Source organism: Apteryx rowi, unplaced genomic scaffold (genome assembly GCF_003343035.1).
Source record: "Apteryx rowi isolate R43461 unplaced genomic scaffold, aptRow1 scaffold_16, whole genome shotgun sequence".
Lineage (NCBI taxonomy): Eukaryota > Metazoa > Chordata > Aves > Apterygiformes > Apterygidae > Apteryx > Apteryx rowi.
The window spans coordinates 1,806,906-1,823,627 of record NW_020447863.1 but is presented as its reverse complement, the minus strand read 5'-3'; the positions used below and the strand labels follow the sequence as shown (position 1 = coordinate 1,823,627).

The following is a 16,722-nucleotide window of genomic DNA, read 5'->3' as shown; positions in this document are numbered from 1 at the left end:
GTTCTGTGAAGACTTTAATATTAATCGTGATGTGAATTTTAATATTCTATTACCAAATTTGATGTAACAAGCTACCCAATACGTCCTGTTTAATGCTGCAATGTTTATAATAGCACAGAAGGATTTTACCTTATTGAAATAGTGCCATGTTACAATATTGACATAAAATGTCCGACTTCCCAAAAGGATTTATCTCTGGAATTTTAATTTCCCAGAACATTTCAAAATGTTGTTTTCACCCAAATTTTAAAATTTCAGCCCAGGAATTTTTTTCCAGGAAAAAGGATTCCTGTTTCCCAGCAGTTTGCCATAGATCTGTTTGCATTTTCCCCTTCCCACACCCTGCCTTGTTCCTCTCCTAGGCAGCACAGGCAGTTTGTGCATCAGCCGCAGCGGAGGGTGAGGCAGGTGGAAGGGACGGCACCGCGCCAGCTGCAGGGATAAGAGGCTACGGAGTGCAAGTGAGCACAGATGCCCACGAGATCCTGGCACCCAGAAGGATGCCCCTACACTTCTGAGGAAAGTGGCATGAGCATGCAACCTCCTGTGCACAGGACTGGGGGGACCTGACCCCTGCTAGCGCTAGGGAAAGGGCAAAACCTCCTGTGCTACTGTGATAAATAAACCTCTACATATACCCCAGTGCAGGCAGCCGGTCTGGACATACATGCAGGTCAGACCCACACAGATACTCCTTTATGAATTAGTGATTCTGGCCAGTCCAGGCCACCACCAGACACCCCGCACTTTGCATAAATTCAGTTGCACCCCTAAATTTCAGATCTGACTGAGCTACCCAAACCTGCACACAAGCATGAAGATAGCTTAGCTCTGGGTCTGGCCATCACATCTCCAATAGGGCATGACTTTGAAAACTCAGGGCTGGGCTGCAGCAAGCTAGTTCAGAAACAGAAATTCTCCCTGTCGTGAAGATGCTGCTCTTTTATTGAGCTGGCCTCCCAGCCAGAGTGACACGAAGGCAGTATGGATGGCAGAATGGATTTCTGTCAGCAGCTCATGCTTGGCTGCTAATCAGATCAGAGGAGCCACGGTCACGATCCATTACCTGCAGCCCTGCGACTAATTCCTAATGAGGTCTCTCAGAGCAGCGGAAGGATCCTGGGTAATTATCCCAAGAACCGCACTCCAGATTAGCTGGAAAACACTCAGGTGTAGCTTGAAAGGTCACTTTGTTCTAGTAGGAAGAGCTCTCACCATCCCCCCTCGTTCGCTGTCTCCCTTCATTCGGGTCTGGTCTCCATCTGCCCCATGTTATGCCATGAAATCCACATGTGGTTGATCTGTGAGGACCCACGGATGACATCTCCTTCCATCAGAAAGCACAGCTTCATGCATCTCACTTCCCCCTTAAATCTTCCTCCAGCTCCTTCCCTCTCCCAGCCACCTTGCTTTTTTGCTTCTTCTGTTTAGCAACACATACCCAATAGAGATCTATTGATTTACTTACTTCCCAGTTTGTCTACCTATAGATCAAGCTGCCTGTCTGTCTGTGTACCTAGTTACCTGATGTTTCATCCTCGGGTTTTGATTGCCACCAGCCACCATCACAGCATATAAAAAGCCTCAATTTGTTTATCGATAATTAGGTAAGCACCAGAATAGTGAAAGCAACCTGCCTATTATTTTTAAAGGCAAATGATAACAATAATATCCCTGCAACATGACTCAGTAAATGAAACCCAGTTTCTGTGAAACCAAGATTAAAACAGTACTTGCCAAATTATACTCAAAGCGGAAGATGTAATGTAGCCCATTCATCTGAAAAATTAAAATTTGTGCAAGTACAAGGATTCCAGAAATAAAACCATCTGGGCAAATGAGCAATTAAATCCCACATTTCCTTATTTCATCAAAAAACTTGGGAATAACCGTAGTAAGTTACATGCCCAGTGAATTTTCTCCTTCTACTGAAGTTGACTTCTTGCTAACCAGCATGTGTTTATTTATCAGTTCAGTCATGACTGCTATCTGTTGACTTCTGGACCAGCTCCCCAACTGGGACCGAAGCCATGGCTTCTAGCCTCCAAATAAAACCTCTGTGACTTTTCCCAAAGATTATGTCCATTAGAGAGTCCCAAAAGCTGATCTGCAAACCTCTTATGCAAATCGGCAATTTGGGAGGGACAAAGAGAGCCATGGACAGTATGTCCCTTCAATATTAATGGAAAAGGTCACATTTATTTATATCAGTGTATATATAATATACAGAAGCCAGAAGTCCATCAAAATTTGATGGCAGCTGGGCACCTGATGTACTTAGACACTTCATTAGGCTCCAGTCTCCAGCTACATGTGCCTTTAGCTCAGCCCCTGTCACAAGCATGAACACGTTGTGCCAGCCATCATATGAAGCCACAGGATGCCACCAGTCCTGCATCAGGGAACTTACAACACAGAAGGTGATCATAGCAAACAGAGGAGAGAAAAAGGCTAGAAACAAGGCCACCCCTCTCTCTTTTCATTCCGTCCCCAATTCCCCTTATTGCCAGCTCCCTCTCTCCTGTTCCCTACCTTGCAGGTGGAGTTTGCTCTCAGTGCTTTGCAGAAGGACAGAACTCACAGAGTCCAGATTGTCATAGCTGTTACAGCCCAGAGGGCCAGTCCGAGTTTCTGTTACCTAAAGCAGGATGTAGAAAAAGAGAGAAAGGATTGTTCCCTTTGTTTGCAGCTTTGCATCTTCCCCAGGCAGGCTCAGACCTTGTGATATCATGACCTACCATCACCAGCTAACACAATCCAAAATACATCTTACACAGCTGAGAAAAACGTCCTTCACTGGACAGACATGGTTAATGCTTAATGCACACACAAGCTGGAGAATTGTGCCTGCTTTCCTTATGGTACTATATGTTATTCTGGGATTGGCAAAGGGGTCCTGCAGACTGATGTTTCTCATAGAGGATCTCCACTGGAGAGCACCAGAAGCCAGTAGAGGAACTATTTGCTAGCTTGTCTTGATGGAAAACAAGATGAAGAGATAGGTTGCCAACCAGCAATGGTGCCTAGTGCTCCCACAACATATGTGCACACCATCATGCTAAGGAAAGAYTGAGATGCAGATGACCTGCAATATTGCTACTGTGGTTGTAGCTGTTTCCAGCCTTGGAGGATTGCTGCCCTTCCTGAATTCACAAAGGATGATTATCTGCTGTCACTGTTTCAGTATCTCAATCCAATTTCCCATCCAGGAGGGAACACACTCAGCCGTGAGACACCACAGTACAATACCAGAAGCTGAAACCTTTCAGAAATGGCTAACAATGATGACTCCATCCACATCGTTTCCCTGGAGTGAACTCTGCGACAATAAAATCCCTCCCTAGTATAGGATGATTGCTTTCAGGGAAGGCAGCCTTTGTCTGCAGAGCCATTTTCCTTATTTTGTGTGCTCTGAGCCGCTCCCCCTCCTTCCTGCTCCAGCCCCCGAGCTGTCTCTCAATCCATTTCATTCCACATGCCTTGGTAATGCCACACTCTGAGTTTTTCACCTTTCCTTGTAGTTAATTCATCTGAGAGATGCTTAGTAGAAGTTGCTATATCTGCAAGAGGAAAATACTTCCAGGCTGCATGGATTTGGCCGGCTCACAGAACTGCCTCTCCTTCCCAAGCYCCATTGCCAATCTGGAATATCTGTTCCCTCTCTTCCTTCCTGCAATGGGCACATGGCCTTCCAGAGGTCACTGCCACACATCAGCAGAAATCTCCTCTCCTATGTAGCCATCACTCTGAACGCCCACCCTCTTTCCAGACATTACCGGCCAGAGAGAGATCACTTCTTCAGTAAGGACCATAACAGAACAACTCATCCAAGGGAAATCAATGCAAAGCAACTTATTGTGATCAGGAAAGACATTACACTGGAATGGTGAAGCCCTGTCCCATATCCCTATAGTACTGGTATAGAAACACTATCCTCTTTCTCTTCCTGTGGCAAGACACAGTACCTTGATTGCTCCGGTAGAGATCTGGATCTCGTGGAGTCTCCTCATGGTGCCATCACGGTCTACAAAGTAGGAGGAAGCAAGCTGGTGCAGTGCTTCAACACTCTGGGTAGCGTTTCCTGACTTTCTGTCAAGTCGGCTTTTGTCCATATACATGGTCAAGGCCTCCTCTCCTGCAGTGGAAAGAAAAGGAGCTGTCAGTGGTGCCCAGAGGCTGCCATTTAGGGTGACCTCAGCAAGATCACAGGATATCACATGTTGCACCTATAGAAGGCAAAGTCCTAAATCTAAAGCTTTCTTAAATGAATCCATCCTTCCTCACTAGTACCATAGGGCCAGAACCTCAGTGTAATATAAATGAGCCTCCTCTATTCAGCTGAAAAAGGCTAGATCCACCACAGCTGTAGATCAGCTCCACTGAATTCAGTAAATAACATTTTAGCTGGTTGTTAGTCAGTGTAGCTACACCACAACTGCTGGAATGGATTCAGGCCATTTGGCCCACTTGAGAAATGCTTTTCTCTGTGGGCAGTACATCTAGAATGATGCACACCTGACAGGAGCAGATGCCACTCTTATGCAAGTCTCTGACCTGATTTATAGAAGGAATAAATGACGATTTAAGTTGCAAATAGGACATAAGTATGTAGGAGGGTACAGAGGACAAACAAATGCTAATTGCACCTCTTTGGCTTCCAGTGGCTATGCAAAAGAGTAAGTGGGGGTGAGTGAGGGGGAGCAAACAGATGAAAGAGCAAATGAGAAAGCTGAGCTAAGCCACTTTCTTTTCTCTCCTAGAGGCTCATTTAGTGAATTTAAGTGGAAAGTGAAAGATAAGGAACAAGAGGCGGGTGAATCTGAGCTGGTAACCACAGATAATCCAAGAGGGAAGTTAGGGCCCCCGTAGCACCAGACATCCTGAACATTAGCAGAAACCTGAACCAAAGGAAACATATATGAAAAGGACACAAAGTTTAGGAGTAATATTTACCTAAAAGTTCAATTTGTGCTGTACAAGCCAGAATAAAATCCAGTTCCTTCTTAACAGAAGGCTGGTTTTATAGAGCTAGAAGGAGTAAAAGGTAGAATACCCTCCTGCTTCTCTAACATGTGAAGCTCTGATTTTAATAAATGAACAGAATAGACACTTAGGGTAGGAATGTGCCATTTCTACATAGCTCTCTTAATGAGAATAATGGTGCTTGTTCTGATTTGATAGATGACCCGCTGATGAATACATTGCCACTGGCAGTACTAGCATGGTCAAAAAATGCATCACCACTTTTTAGGCCAAGAAATATTTTGCTCTTCAGCATTTTTTTTTGGAGAGCAAGCACTTACTTTTCTTAAAAATTCTGCTTAGCTGAAATCGTTTGATTTGTCAAAATCATTTCTTTTATTGCATACATACAAAAAAAAAAAAAAACACAGTAACAGTAACCCCTCCCCCTTTCCCTGGAAAATTTCCAGCTTTTATCTGGAAGCCAAATGCCTGAAAACAAACCAAAAATACTCTGGCTGAAAATAAAAATATTTTTGTTGGATTTTAGTTTTTCAAGCGATTGATATATTGAGGATTGAGCCTTTGGCTTTGAGATGAAAATTGCAAATTTTTGGTGGAAAGAAGATACTTTTCATGAAAAGAAATGATCAGTTGAAATCTTTTAATTGGCTTCAAGGAAGCTAGGTGAAAAAGTTTGGCATGTAAAACTCTTAATATTTTGTTAAAAACAACATATTGTTTTCTGACCGTGATCAAAGTCATAGTAGTTACAGTATCATCATTATTACTAGTCATAAGAACACTTTCCCGGGAAAATTACCAGCTTTTATTTCCTTTATCATTGTTAACACTCGTTGAGCAGTATGGAGAGTCCTTGGCAGGGATCAGGGCTCTGTCATTTCAGGCTTTATCCACACAAATAGCAGAAAGATGGTTCTTGTCCCAAAGGATTTAAAAACCTAAGTATCTGATGAGACACAACAGGTGTGTACAACAGACAGACGGGCAAGTGCAAGGCAATAAGATGAGCGTGATTAGTGCGAGAAACGGCGGTCACAGCGCACCAGATGCCTGGCCGCTGTCAATGTTTTTTCGGGTTTCATCGCTGAGGTGAGTTTTACGGAGGGATTTGAAGGAAGGTCAGACTCTGAATTTTCATGAGGCAACTTATTTGCCAGTGAAAAGGCAGCTGCATGGGAGAGTTAGTCGAGGGGCCTGGGGGTGGACAGGGCGAAGGGGTGTGGAAGTGCCGTACTCGGAGCTGAAAGTATTGGATCTAACACGTAGTAAAAGCATTTACCTGCGTGGAGATGCAGCAGATGTAAATGGTGCTTTGCCTCCATTTCATGAGGCTGGGAAAGGAAAGGGCAGACCTGGAATAACTCTCCCTAGCAGCAATTCCCAAAGGAACCCATGGGATCCAGGCGTCAATTCTTTTTCAATTGCACCAGTATTTGAGCTGGAAAAAAACAGCTTCCCAGCCCGGAAAAATACTACCTTCTCTTTAACACCTTCTTTTTAATAGCCTAGGCACAAAAATCAAGACCATTTTAGTCCAGACTCTAGTTCATTGGTAGCTAGTGGAATGCTGAGACTGGAGATCCCTTGGACAGGGAGCAACCAGGAAGCCTGGGCTGAATCTCCAGCAAGGAAAGCCCTCAGATGGCAATGAGGGTTACARATCACCAGGACATTCCCTGTTAGCCCTGGGTGGCTAGACAACAGGAAGCAGGCAAGGAGCCACGGAGACATCTCCTGGGCATTCAACGGGAGAAGCCTTTGCTTTAGGGCAGTGGAGAGCAGTACGTTATCCCACAAAAGCTGTCATTTCTCCTCCCTGAGGTGTTTGGACCCCTCCMCTGGGAAGAAGATGAAGAAAAAAGGAGAGGAAAGAAAAGCCTGTGAGGTTTAATACTTCCCCTGAGGGACAAATACTGTCCCTAGGAGTGAAGGGGGCTGAGCAGAAATASTATTTGCTGGAAATCTATTCTGTGTACACGAGCACAGATTAGAAAAAGTACAGCATCCCCATGGAGAGTGCGCGTAAGAAAGCAGCCCTTAGATCAAGAGAGGTTAATAGACTTTTACTGCATTATTAAGTCTTAATTTCTCATTTATTAAGCTGATACTATGTTCAAAGTTGTCTTTCCTTCAGGGCTTTCCCTGCAAATTGGCTCTCAGCTCTGTGTGCTCCCTCCCAGAGCATGGATGCCCTCAAAATGACCCTTCACCAATCTCTTTGTCAGAACTAAACTGGAGCAGATCTGGCTCTTTATTAGGCTTGGAGGGTAGGGGGAGAGCGAGGGAAGGGGGGGGACCTGCCTTCTCTGCGGCTGAAAAGCGTCAGAATTGTTCCTCATGTGGCCARGTGTGAAAACAGCTTGTGTTCAGCTTGGGCTGGTCTAAGCCACCACCCGCCCTCCTGGAGTCCATGCAACAGCTGACATTTAAAAGCAAAAAAGTTTCTTGTACATTTGCTACTCATTTGCAACCTAAAAAGACATCAGGCTAAGCTACAAATCACTGTAATCCAAAGCAGAATTTTTGTAACTTTTCTAAGACCTGAAGTCTTGAGAGAGCAAGGGTGGCAGCATCTCCCAGGAGATGTCTGGTTTGATATCATGGTGGTCTTGTTTAGTGCACAAACTCTGATTACTTAGTGTTCTCCTTGCATAATGCATGTTCAGATTCATCTGCATCTTCTTTAGGACTGCCACTGCCAAGATAAATCCTTCCTTTCTCCCCCACCATCGTTTACCATGCTCCGGGCTGACAGAGCATTCAGCACTCCCCTCCAACACTGGTTCTCGTTACAAGCCTCTGCATATTTAAAATTGTTGTGTTGTAAAATCAGGAGAAGAAACAAGCCACTGTGAATAATTCACAACCTCACCCAGGCAAAATTAAAAATATATTTCACCATCGAAGGTCTTTCTTATTCGGAATTTCCAGGGATGTGAAAGGCAAAAAAAAAAAAAAAAAAAAAAAAGCTCAATAGAAAAAAAAGTAAACCCACATACAGAACTCTCTCAATCTCACTGGTTTCTTACTTGACTGGTTTGAACTGTGTAAAATATGGTCCTGAAGAGCTATTTCCTCAGTAGACAGGAGTTTATCTCTACATGGATTTCTCTAAGGACTGATCCATGCAGTCACTCATGCTCTTCAGTGCATGGAAACCTGTGCTCTCTTACACTTCTTGCTGATGGAGTGACCAGATCTGAGCGGATGGACTGAAACTGCAGCCTGAGGTTCTTTGAAGGACACTTGCAGCAAGAAAGGCCGTTTGACTTCAGTGGAACCATGCCAATTTACCTACCGCCTAATTTGTGCATGAATCATATGCACACATCTAATCTCATCTACATCTCATCCGATTGTCTGCAGAATGTTTACGGAACAGACAGATGGCTAAAAATTCCTCAAAGTTCACTACAGACTTTGCAATCACTGCTCCATGTGTCAAGGCTGGAAGATGGGTACATTGTAAGAGGCAACAGCAACAAACCTTGTACTAAAAGTTAGACCCTTTATCATTGCAATATTTTCTGTAAGGATACCAGTTTTCAACAAAAAGGCATTTAGATGCACACCCCAAAGGGGCAATAAAAAGTACAAGAGAAAGAAAATCAACAGGAGATTTCAAGAAGAGCTGCTGATTTTCACCCCTCCYGTTTTCAGTACTTAGTACTTGAAAGGTTTGTGCAGCACCAGTAGCAGTGCATACGTATGAGTTAATGGCCCTACAGTTCTCTGTCTTGTTCCACCACTGACATATYCTGCCTGCACAYGCAAACCTCTCTGCAGTCCTTGTGTGTACATTTTGCATTTGACTTAATATTGTTTTTTTCAGAAATCTAGTCCATGTTACTGCTTTCAYTTCTGCATTCAGCACAGGTCTTCCTGGCTCTCTTGCCCTGCTGCATTCCCTCCCTGCCCAACTCCTTGAACTCCCTTTTCCTGGAGCTCTTCCAAGTCCAGTGAGAAAGGATGCTTTTCTCCCTGCACTTGGTTGTGTTCTGAAAAAGAGGGATCGACACGCTCCATCGTCAAATTAAGGACRGGGGCACCGAATTCACAGACAGACTCTGCTGGTCAATGAAGCACGTTTATCTTGACRCACACCAGTACTCACACTGTTGTCAAAGGAGCACAGGTGCACACGTAGCACAGCGGCAGCACTTCCACGCACTGCACTCTGAATTCATTTGCAAAGGCTATTCGTACTCTCGGGATTTTCATACTGTCTGCAGAGGAGAGGGGCTGCGGCAGGGGAAGCTGTGGCCTGGCTCCACGCTGCCAGCCAGCCTCCATCCAGAAGGTTTGCAGACGCTGCCCTGTGTCCTCGCCACCCCACCACCGACACCTATGGAAGAAAACAGGCCAGCTTGCAACCTACCTCCCAGCGTGGCAGAGATGAGGATGTGGGTGCCGTATTTTTTGATGATGGTATCAATGAACTGCTGCGTGGTGGGTCTCCTGCCCAGCAGGCGGATGCTCCTCTGAAACTCAGGCATCAGGGGCAGTGGGTTGTGGAGCAGGTCCCTCCGCTCGATGGCTGTGTTCCTCACCTTCCAACGGGCAAACTCCCTACACGACAACACAGGAACACAACAGGGGTGAGGCTGCGAGTCTGGGTGGGTAGGGAGAACCACCAGGGGAAGGGAACGAGGGTGGCGAAGGGGACAATCCTGCTGGACACCCCTGCACGGATACACACGTGAGGCTACAAGGCTAGACAGAAGGGGGAGAGGAAGGAAAARAGGAAAAGCRAGACATTACTGCACAATAACACCATGTCTTGAGGAGGAGGGTCTGGGCTAATGAGGAGGTAGCTCCAGGGTCTCCAGAGATGCCTTGCAGAGTGCTGCACTCCCCTACGAAGGGAGCAGACTGTTCCTTTCACCCTCACGCACATTGGAGTCTTACACCATTCCTTAAAGCAGCAAATCCTGGTTCCTGTCAGGAAAAAAAAGCTATTTGACTAGACAGACTTTATGTCCAGTCCAGTGTGATTGTTGCTATGTCTTTATGTCTCTGTGTCCCCAGGTCTTCCTGCTAGTCAAAGCTCCTGCTTTTGCAAAACTCAGAACACCTTTATCTTTCAGCAGTAGGTAGTACAGAAAAGATCATTTTAGAAGAAAAAAACAAAACAAAACAAAAAAACCCCAGCTCTTGATAAGCCTTCTAAAAGGATTGATTCAGATACGAGCAGAGGCCAGGATGAAAATGGAGGTTCCGTTTGTTTTTCCTTCTTTCTTTTTTTTAAAAAACCTATAAAATCATTTTAAAATTCCCTCTTTTAAACTGATAGCAACTGGAAAAAATAAAGCTAATTGCAAAATTATTGCTAATTTGCAAAAGCAAATCCTTATTGTAGGTATCCATTTTGAAACAACAAAAAGCAAAAGATATGGAGAAAACCCTGCACACATGTGAGGTAAAAATTGAGCCTCTAAAATACATCACCAGCTGAGCACCTAAAGGATGAGAAATCTATTAATGTCCTTTGAAAAATATCAAGAAGGGCCTTCTTAAAAGGAAAAGGTATTATTTATAACCACTCTCCTGTGATGCACATGCACTGTCTTAAACCATCTTCCAGATAATTGAGTCACAGGCTTCTCTGTCCCTTTTCATTTACTTATTCCTGTAAATCAGATTTAAGAAAAAAATTTCACTTAAATAATAGGAATGACAGTATCTGGCAGTGACACGGCATTTTCTATCAATGTGTGTCAACCAGAGCTAGCAGTCCCACTTTGCTGGTAAAGAGCCTGACATGTATGCAGATTTAGGAGATGCCTTAAGTCGGTTGCAAAGCCAGGATCACAAGCCAGATCTCTTTGTTCCCAGGTTGGTTCTACACCCACTCTATTTTATGCCTGTTAGGTTATTTTACTTAATGCAATTATGCATGTATTTATTTTGATTGCATCCCATCACAACTCCCCAGGCTGCCTAACAGCAGTAGCTTTCATTAAAATAACAAAGTTCCAGCCTTTTATTTCAAAATGTCTCCTTACCCCTGAGCTAATCCCCTCTTTGTAGCTCCTAGGCTTTCACAAGCCAAATAAAAAAAAAACCCAAAACAGAACACCTCTTCTTACTACACCCTAAGAGTCATTAGTGTTAGACCTTGAAAACTGCAAAAACATTGGTCTTTCCCAGAAAAATCTCTGCCAAAGAGCCCCTCCTTCCCCCCACCAAAAAACACACCAGTACCTTAGTACCAGGAAGGAAGAAGAGATGGATCATTGGCTTCCAAGCAGTCTGTAGATGACAAGTACATTAGGAATGTCCATGTATTTACTGTATGAGCAGATTATAGTTAGAATATAGCTCTGCTCTCCCAGGGTAGCGTAAAAGTCCAATACTTAGTATCTGTGGAAGAGATACATGTGGGGTTCCTATGGTTGCTTTTGAGGATAGTTAGAGCCTTAAAAGCAAAGCCTATCTCTGACACAACAGAGAGAGGTTGCTCCAGGTCATTTATGAGTAATGATCGCAAACCTGGCTGTAGAATGAAATCACCTTTGYATGAAGAAGGAATGGTCCCTTCAGGTCAAAGCAGTTACACTACATGGAAAGATGCAGATTTGGATGCTAAAGGACAGCCAATGTTACTGCTGTGATGAAGGTTTTATAATAAATAGAGCTTCCCTTGTCCCTATCACGAAGATCATAACTAGCAAATGTGGGAAAAATGCCATCTGTGCTTCCTCTCCAAAGAGACAATTGTTAGTCCCTGTGAAACACAAGCACACTTCTGCTCTCAGATTGCTGCTTCCTATAAGCCTTATCAGTAAAGTCAGGAGGTGCTAGAGTCCTCCTGAGCCAGCATATTTTCAGAAAGGAGTGTGGAAATGCTTCATGTTCCTAGACAAGGCAAGAGGGTTTGCTTTTGTCACTGTCAAGGTATCTATTCCAAAGCAAAGACCAAGGAGCTGAAACATGCAACTGTTTAAGTGACATCCTATTGATAGATCAAAATCCCTGCCAAAGGATGGGTGGAGATGGACAGGGTAAGCAGTAATACAAGTAGGACCAAAGACTGTAAGGCAGTGGGCTATAAAGATGAGAGAAGATAGGAACAGAAAAATGACAATTTAGTAAATAATTTGTTCAAGGGGAGCCTAGGTTCATTTTATACATCAGGGCCAACACCACCCTATGACACCACCAGCAGGAGGCAAAAGGAGGAGTTTAAAAGAACTTATTGCTATATCTGCAACCTTGCCTGCTACCAAGGGACAACTGCAGTTCCCATTCATATGGCAGACAAGTCCTTAGTGGAATCCACATCCACTTCAAAAACATCATAGTGTAGGGGAGTTTTTCCACTTGGTCCTTCTGTGCACAGTCCCTCCCTAGAGTTTTCTGCTCCTAGGGCATATCACTGAGATAAAAGCCACGGTTCTATTATCCTCTCCAAATGCCTGGATGTGTGGCTTTCATAGCTGATGAAAAAAGCTGAGCAAATACTTTATGATGAATAATTTATGCAACTAACTTAGATGTTTATCTTCTGCTCATAGAATATCCATGAGCCAGTTGCAATTCCCTCTAATTTATGCATTATTTGAATTTACTTAGTGACATTTTCCAAGCTGTTTTTTATGTTCTGGCATAGTATTTGGTGGTACTCTCTCTTTGTGTGTTGTTGCTTGGTTGGGACTGGTCAAGCAAATGATGTGATATTGTTTAGCTTCCTGATTAATGAGCAAAAATACATGTCCATATTTAAAACTTGGCTTACCAAATCCCAGAATATTGCATATTGAAAGCAATCCTCTGAAYACTAGCAATCTTTCATGCAACTCATAGAACTCCATGCTGTAAGATGCACCTGAGGCCAAGATCATGGTACTATTTTGGAAAACGGACTTGACATTAATGAATACGGCTAATGAAATCACCTAGAATTATTGAGGTGATAAAACAAAAATAAGAGATTTTCAGGGAATAGTATACCTCCTGCCTTAGGGGATGATCCAACCAGTAACTCTTGAAGTCTGTGAAGAAACACTTCCAACAGCAGGTTTTCTATTAACTTTCAGTGCCAGACTTAATTGCATTTTCTGCAGAAGCAGCTGCTATTGGCCAAAACTGAAGCCAGGGCACAGGACTAGGTAAACATACTCTCATCTATCTGGCAACACAGAATCCTTGAATAGTTGGAGGATCCATCAAGGCCTTGGATTCATGGATGACATGTGAAAAAGGGCACTGAATTTTTAATTTGCAGCAAATGTTCTCAGAAGTCATTTCACTGATCATTGTTTCTCAGAAACGTCAGTGTCACCACAGTCTTAATGCCACTGCCTGGAAAGAACAGGTGAGGACTCCATCAGTCTCCAGGTACTCTATAAAAGAGAAAAATTGCACTGTTGTTTGCTAGCTTTCCGGGTGAAGAAGTTGCAAAGACGACCAAGATTATGATGGTATTCCATGAGACAGCTGGGATTAGTACAGAGTCTTCTGGCCCTCAGGGGAAATCCCTAGCAAGGACCTGAATTTCTGCCAGTGGATAAGCTTTTAAGGGCTTCAGGAGGAAGGAGATAAACCTTTTAACAAGGAGAAGGAAGAATATGTATCCCTGATGCAGAGAAGGGATAAGGAGAAACTATGACCTAATGTCTGAGTAGGAGGGGAGAGGCACTTGTTTATGCTCTAATGTCTCGCCAGTGTAGACAGCCCATGCTAATGTGGAGTGTACACGGGAAAATGCTGCCAGGTCAGTGGAGGGGAGTCTGCTATCTAATGCCTGGTGAAAGCACTGAAGAGTCTACTCTCCTAATGGCCAGAAGGGGTAAGAAGTGTCTAGCTGCTAATGCCTAATGGGGGGAGGGAGCGAGAGCAAGAGATGATCTATGTACAGTAGCATCAGGGAGGCAGATATGCGTATTTCAGGCCTTCCTCCCTGTCACAGTAAGGGGATACATTTTATTTATATACAGCTGTATCTGTGAAAATACTTGCCCCTCCAGAGTTTGCGTTAATGAACTGGCCATCAAGGCCATGCATGTCAGAGACAGAGGGAGTCACTAGGGATGTCTCAGTGCTCATTAGCACAATGACACCTCCAGGGAAACACAAAAAAGGGGAAAAAAATGCTAAGGAGGGAGGAAAAGTCAAAAGCCTGAGATGGGTACATTACCCAGACCCCTCACCATATCAGCAGAGAGGCTAGGAGAGTCCAAGGGCATGAATATCTCTACCCAGGGAGAGAAGTCTGATACAGAGAGGTCATCGGAGCAAATTAAATTCCCCATCTTCAAACAGCCAAGACGACCAAAGGACATAAGTGAAGAAACAAGTTCAGTACAGACCTCAGGGGCTGTCGCTTGAAACCAAAGAGAGATTAAATGCATTAAACAATGAGCGAGACAGAGTCTGTTTGAAAAAAAGAAAGAAAAAAAAAAACAGCAGGAAGACACTGAGCAAAGCCCAGAACTGTCATGCTAACTAGCACATCCCAGCACCTCCTGCTCCTTGGCTGCTGGATATGCTGCCTTCAGGGCCTGCGGGACAGTTAGTACATCCCACACATGGTGCACATTCAGCAAACRGGCCCAGCTCCATGGGCTAAAAACAACTCCCTAGGAACTGGGAAAGGTAAAGTCACCACCTTTTTTCTGCTCAGCAGTTCCTTATCCTTTTTACAGATCATAACTCAAAAGCCATCAACCGCTCCCGTAAGTGATGTGCAGACAGCCTTTACAAACACAGCAACACACTCTTCAGTAATAGCAAGGTATAATCATTGCTTATTGTCCGCTACCTGGCATATCGTGTACATTATTGACTTGATGTCAGTGAGATCCCAGGTCAGAGAGAGAACTCATTTCTAGAACCTTCCTGTTCTCTTGGGTTTTGGATATATATGTAAGACATCTGCCTAGACATGTCTCTGTCCCTTGTTTTCATCCAAGCACCTCACAATCATTAAAAAGGACATCTTTGGTCATCCCTATGTTGCAGAAAAGTGTTATTAGCTGTTAGCATGAGTGTGAACTAAGCCATAGAGGGATTTTTAGACCTTGCCCAGGGTAGCACACAAGTTCTGTGTTAGCATCAGGAATTGAGCCTGAAGTCCTCTAGAACCCTCCCTCATGTCCCTACAACAGAAGTGTTTTTCCTTTTCTCAGTCTAATTGTCCCAGTCACAGGCTGCACAAAGTAGTAGTTGCCTTTGGTCCTCAGGGTGAAAGAGTTTCCAGGTTGCTGTGAGCCCTTAACTCTGCAAACAATGCCACAGGGGCAGGATACTAGCAGGAGAACAGCATTATAATCCTTATTATTTACTGCCGAATCTGGTTTAATGTGAATCTGTACTGGGTATCTGTGGTCATGGTGGGACTGGCAATTTTTTTTATTTCTAGTCTGTGCCCTCAAAATCCCAGACAGGTCCAGGCTGAGCAGTACAATATTTCTTTAGGAATTTCTTCTGTAGCCTGGCCTCTTCTCCGTCTAGGCCAGCATGAAGAAGTCAGCCTTTAAAGCTGAATTTTTAAAAGAGTCTACAGGAATTTGGTTCCTGTGAGGATTTGGCACTCATTCCCCTAATCTCTTTAAGAAAACTCCAGTCCATAGATTCAAACGCGTCCCAAATTAGACAGAGAATGAAGCTCTGCCATAAGAAATAGAGAAAAAAAAAAAAACAACAAATCTAATTCCAGAGAAGTATGAAAAAGAAATCACTTAAGCTGAAAGTCTGACAGCATTTTGCATAATGACCAGGCAAGCAGGCAGGCTGACATATAACAGCTGACAGGTGAATAAGATAGATTGACCATTGATATATTGATAAAGTCTGTGCTGTTCACAGCAACCTTATTCCTAGAGAAGCATTTATATGGATAGGACTGAATCCAAAGGGAAGGCCATCAGTGTTTGGGTCACTCAGTAGAATCATATGGCAAAAGTAAACAATGCTATTCRACTACTGAATCCTTCACTTTTCCTCAGGGGGAAAAAAAAAGGTTTTTTTTCCTTGGTCTATACTTCAGCCATGTGATTGGTCTTGGTTTAGGTGTCTGAAGCCTCAAGGACTCCCCCTTCTCTAGGCAATCACTTCAGCCTGTTGGATTTTCTGAAAAAACAAGAGTTTTCAAGAAGCAATAAGAAAGAAAATGACTTCAAAGTTAGGCAGATTTCATGTGACCTTGAAAGTATCTCAGTAAACAGATTGTTCCAGGACTGAATTAAAAACCAGTCAGACAAACATGACTCTGAGTCTTGTGTTCTCTGTTAGCATGTGACTACACTTGAGTCTCCTAGGAGGGAACATGCAATTGTTGGGTGCTAGGAAGACTGATTTGTTTAAAAAAAGATGAATCTGGAATAAATTTATTACTAGGTGATCAAAGCAGAGGGTTTCAGGATAGGTAAACATGAGTKAAAAGACAAGCCATTAGATTTGGTCATTGCCAGACTTCCTATCTAATCATAGCTACCATTTTAGTCAGACAATCACAAGCAAACACATTGCACTAGGTTACTACCCCCTCAGCTGAATTGTGTGACCTCTGGGTTAGATGTTTCTGCACTTCAGCTAGAATATGGTAACTTCTAATCTTCTTCAACACAGAGTAAACGCACCAGCCACCTTCACAGGTCAACTATTGATCTGTTCCCTTATTTCACCAGAGTCAGCTGATACAGTTACCTTTCATCACACACATCATTTAATAGTACAAACTGCTTGTGGGACATTTTTTCCACTCAACTTTCCCCATAATGTTCTTTTTGTGCA

The 16,722-nt window shown here is 43.6% G+C and overlaps 1 protein-coding gene across 1 annotated transcript in view; it reads right to left on the bottom strand.

Annotated features, from left to right (window-relative positions):
• The window catches only part of BRINP1 (BMP/retinoic acid inducible neural specific 1), an 89,904-nt gene that overhangs the window by 18,207 nt on the left and 54,975 nt on the right, over positions 1-16,722 (bottom strand). Inside the window, exons 3-5 of the mRNA XM_026059769.1 lie at positions 9,365-9,555; positions 3,966-4,135; positions 2,533-2,638 (exon numbers count right to left, since the gene is read on the bottom strand). Of these exons, the coding sequence (XP_025915554.1) occupies positions 2,533-2,638; positions 3,966-4,135; positions 9,365-9,555 (467 nt within the window). The remainder of the gene's footprint in view (positions 1-2,532; positions 2,639-3,965; positions 4,136-9,364; positions 9,556-16,722) is intronic.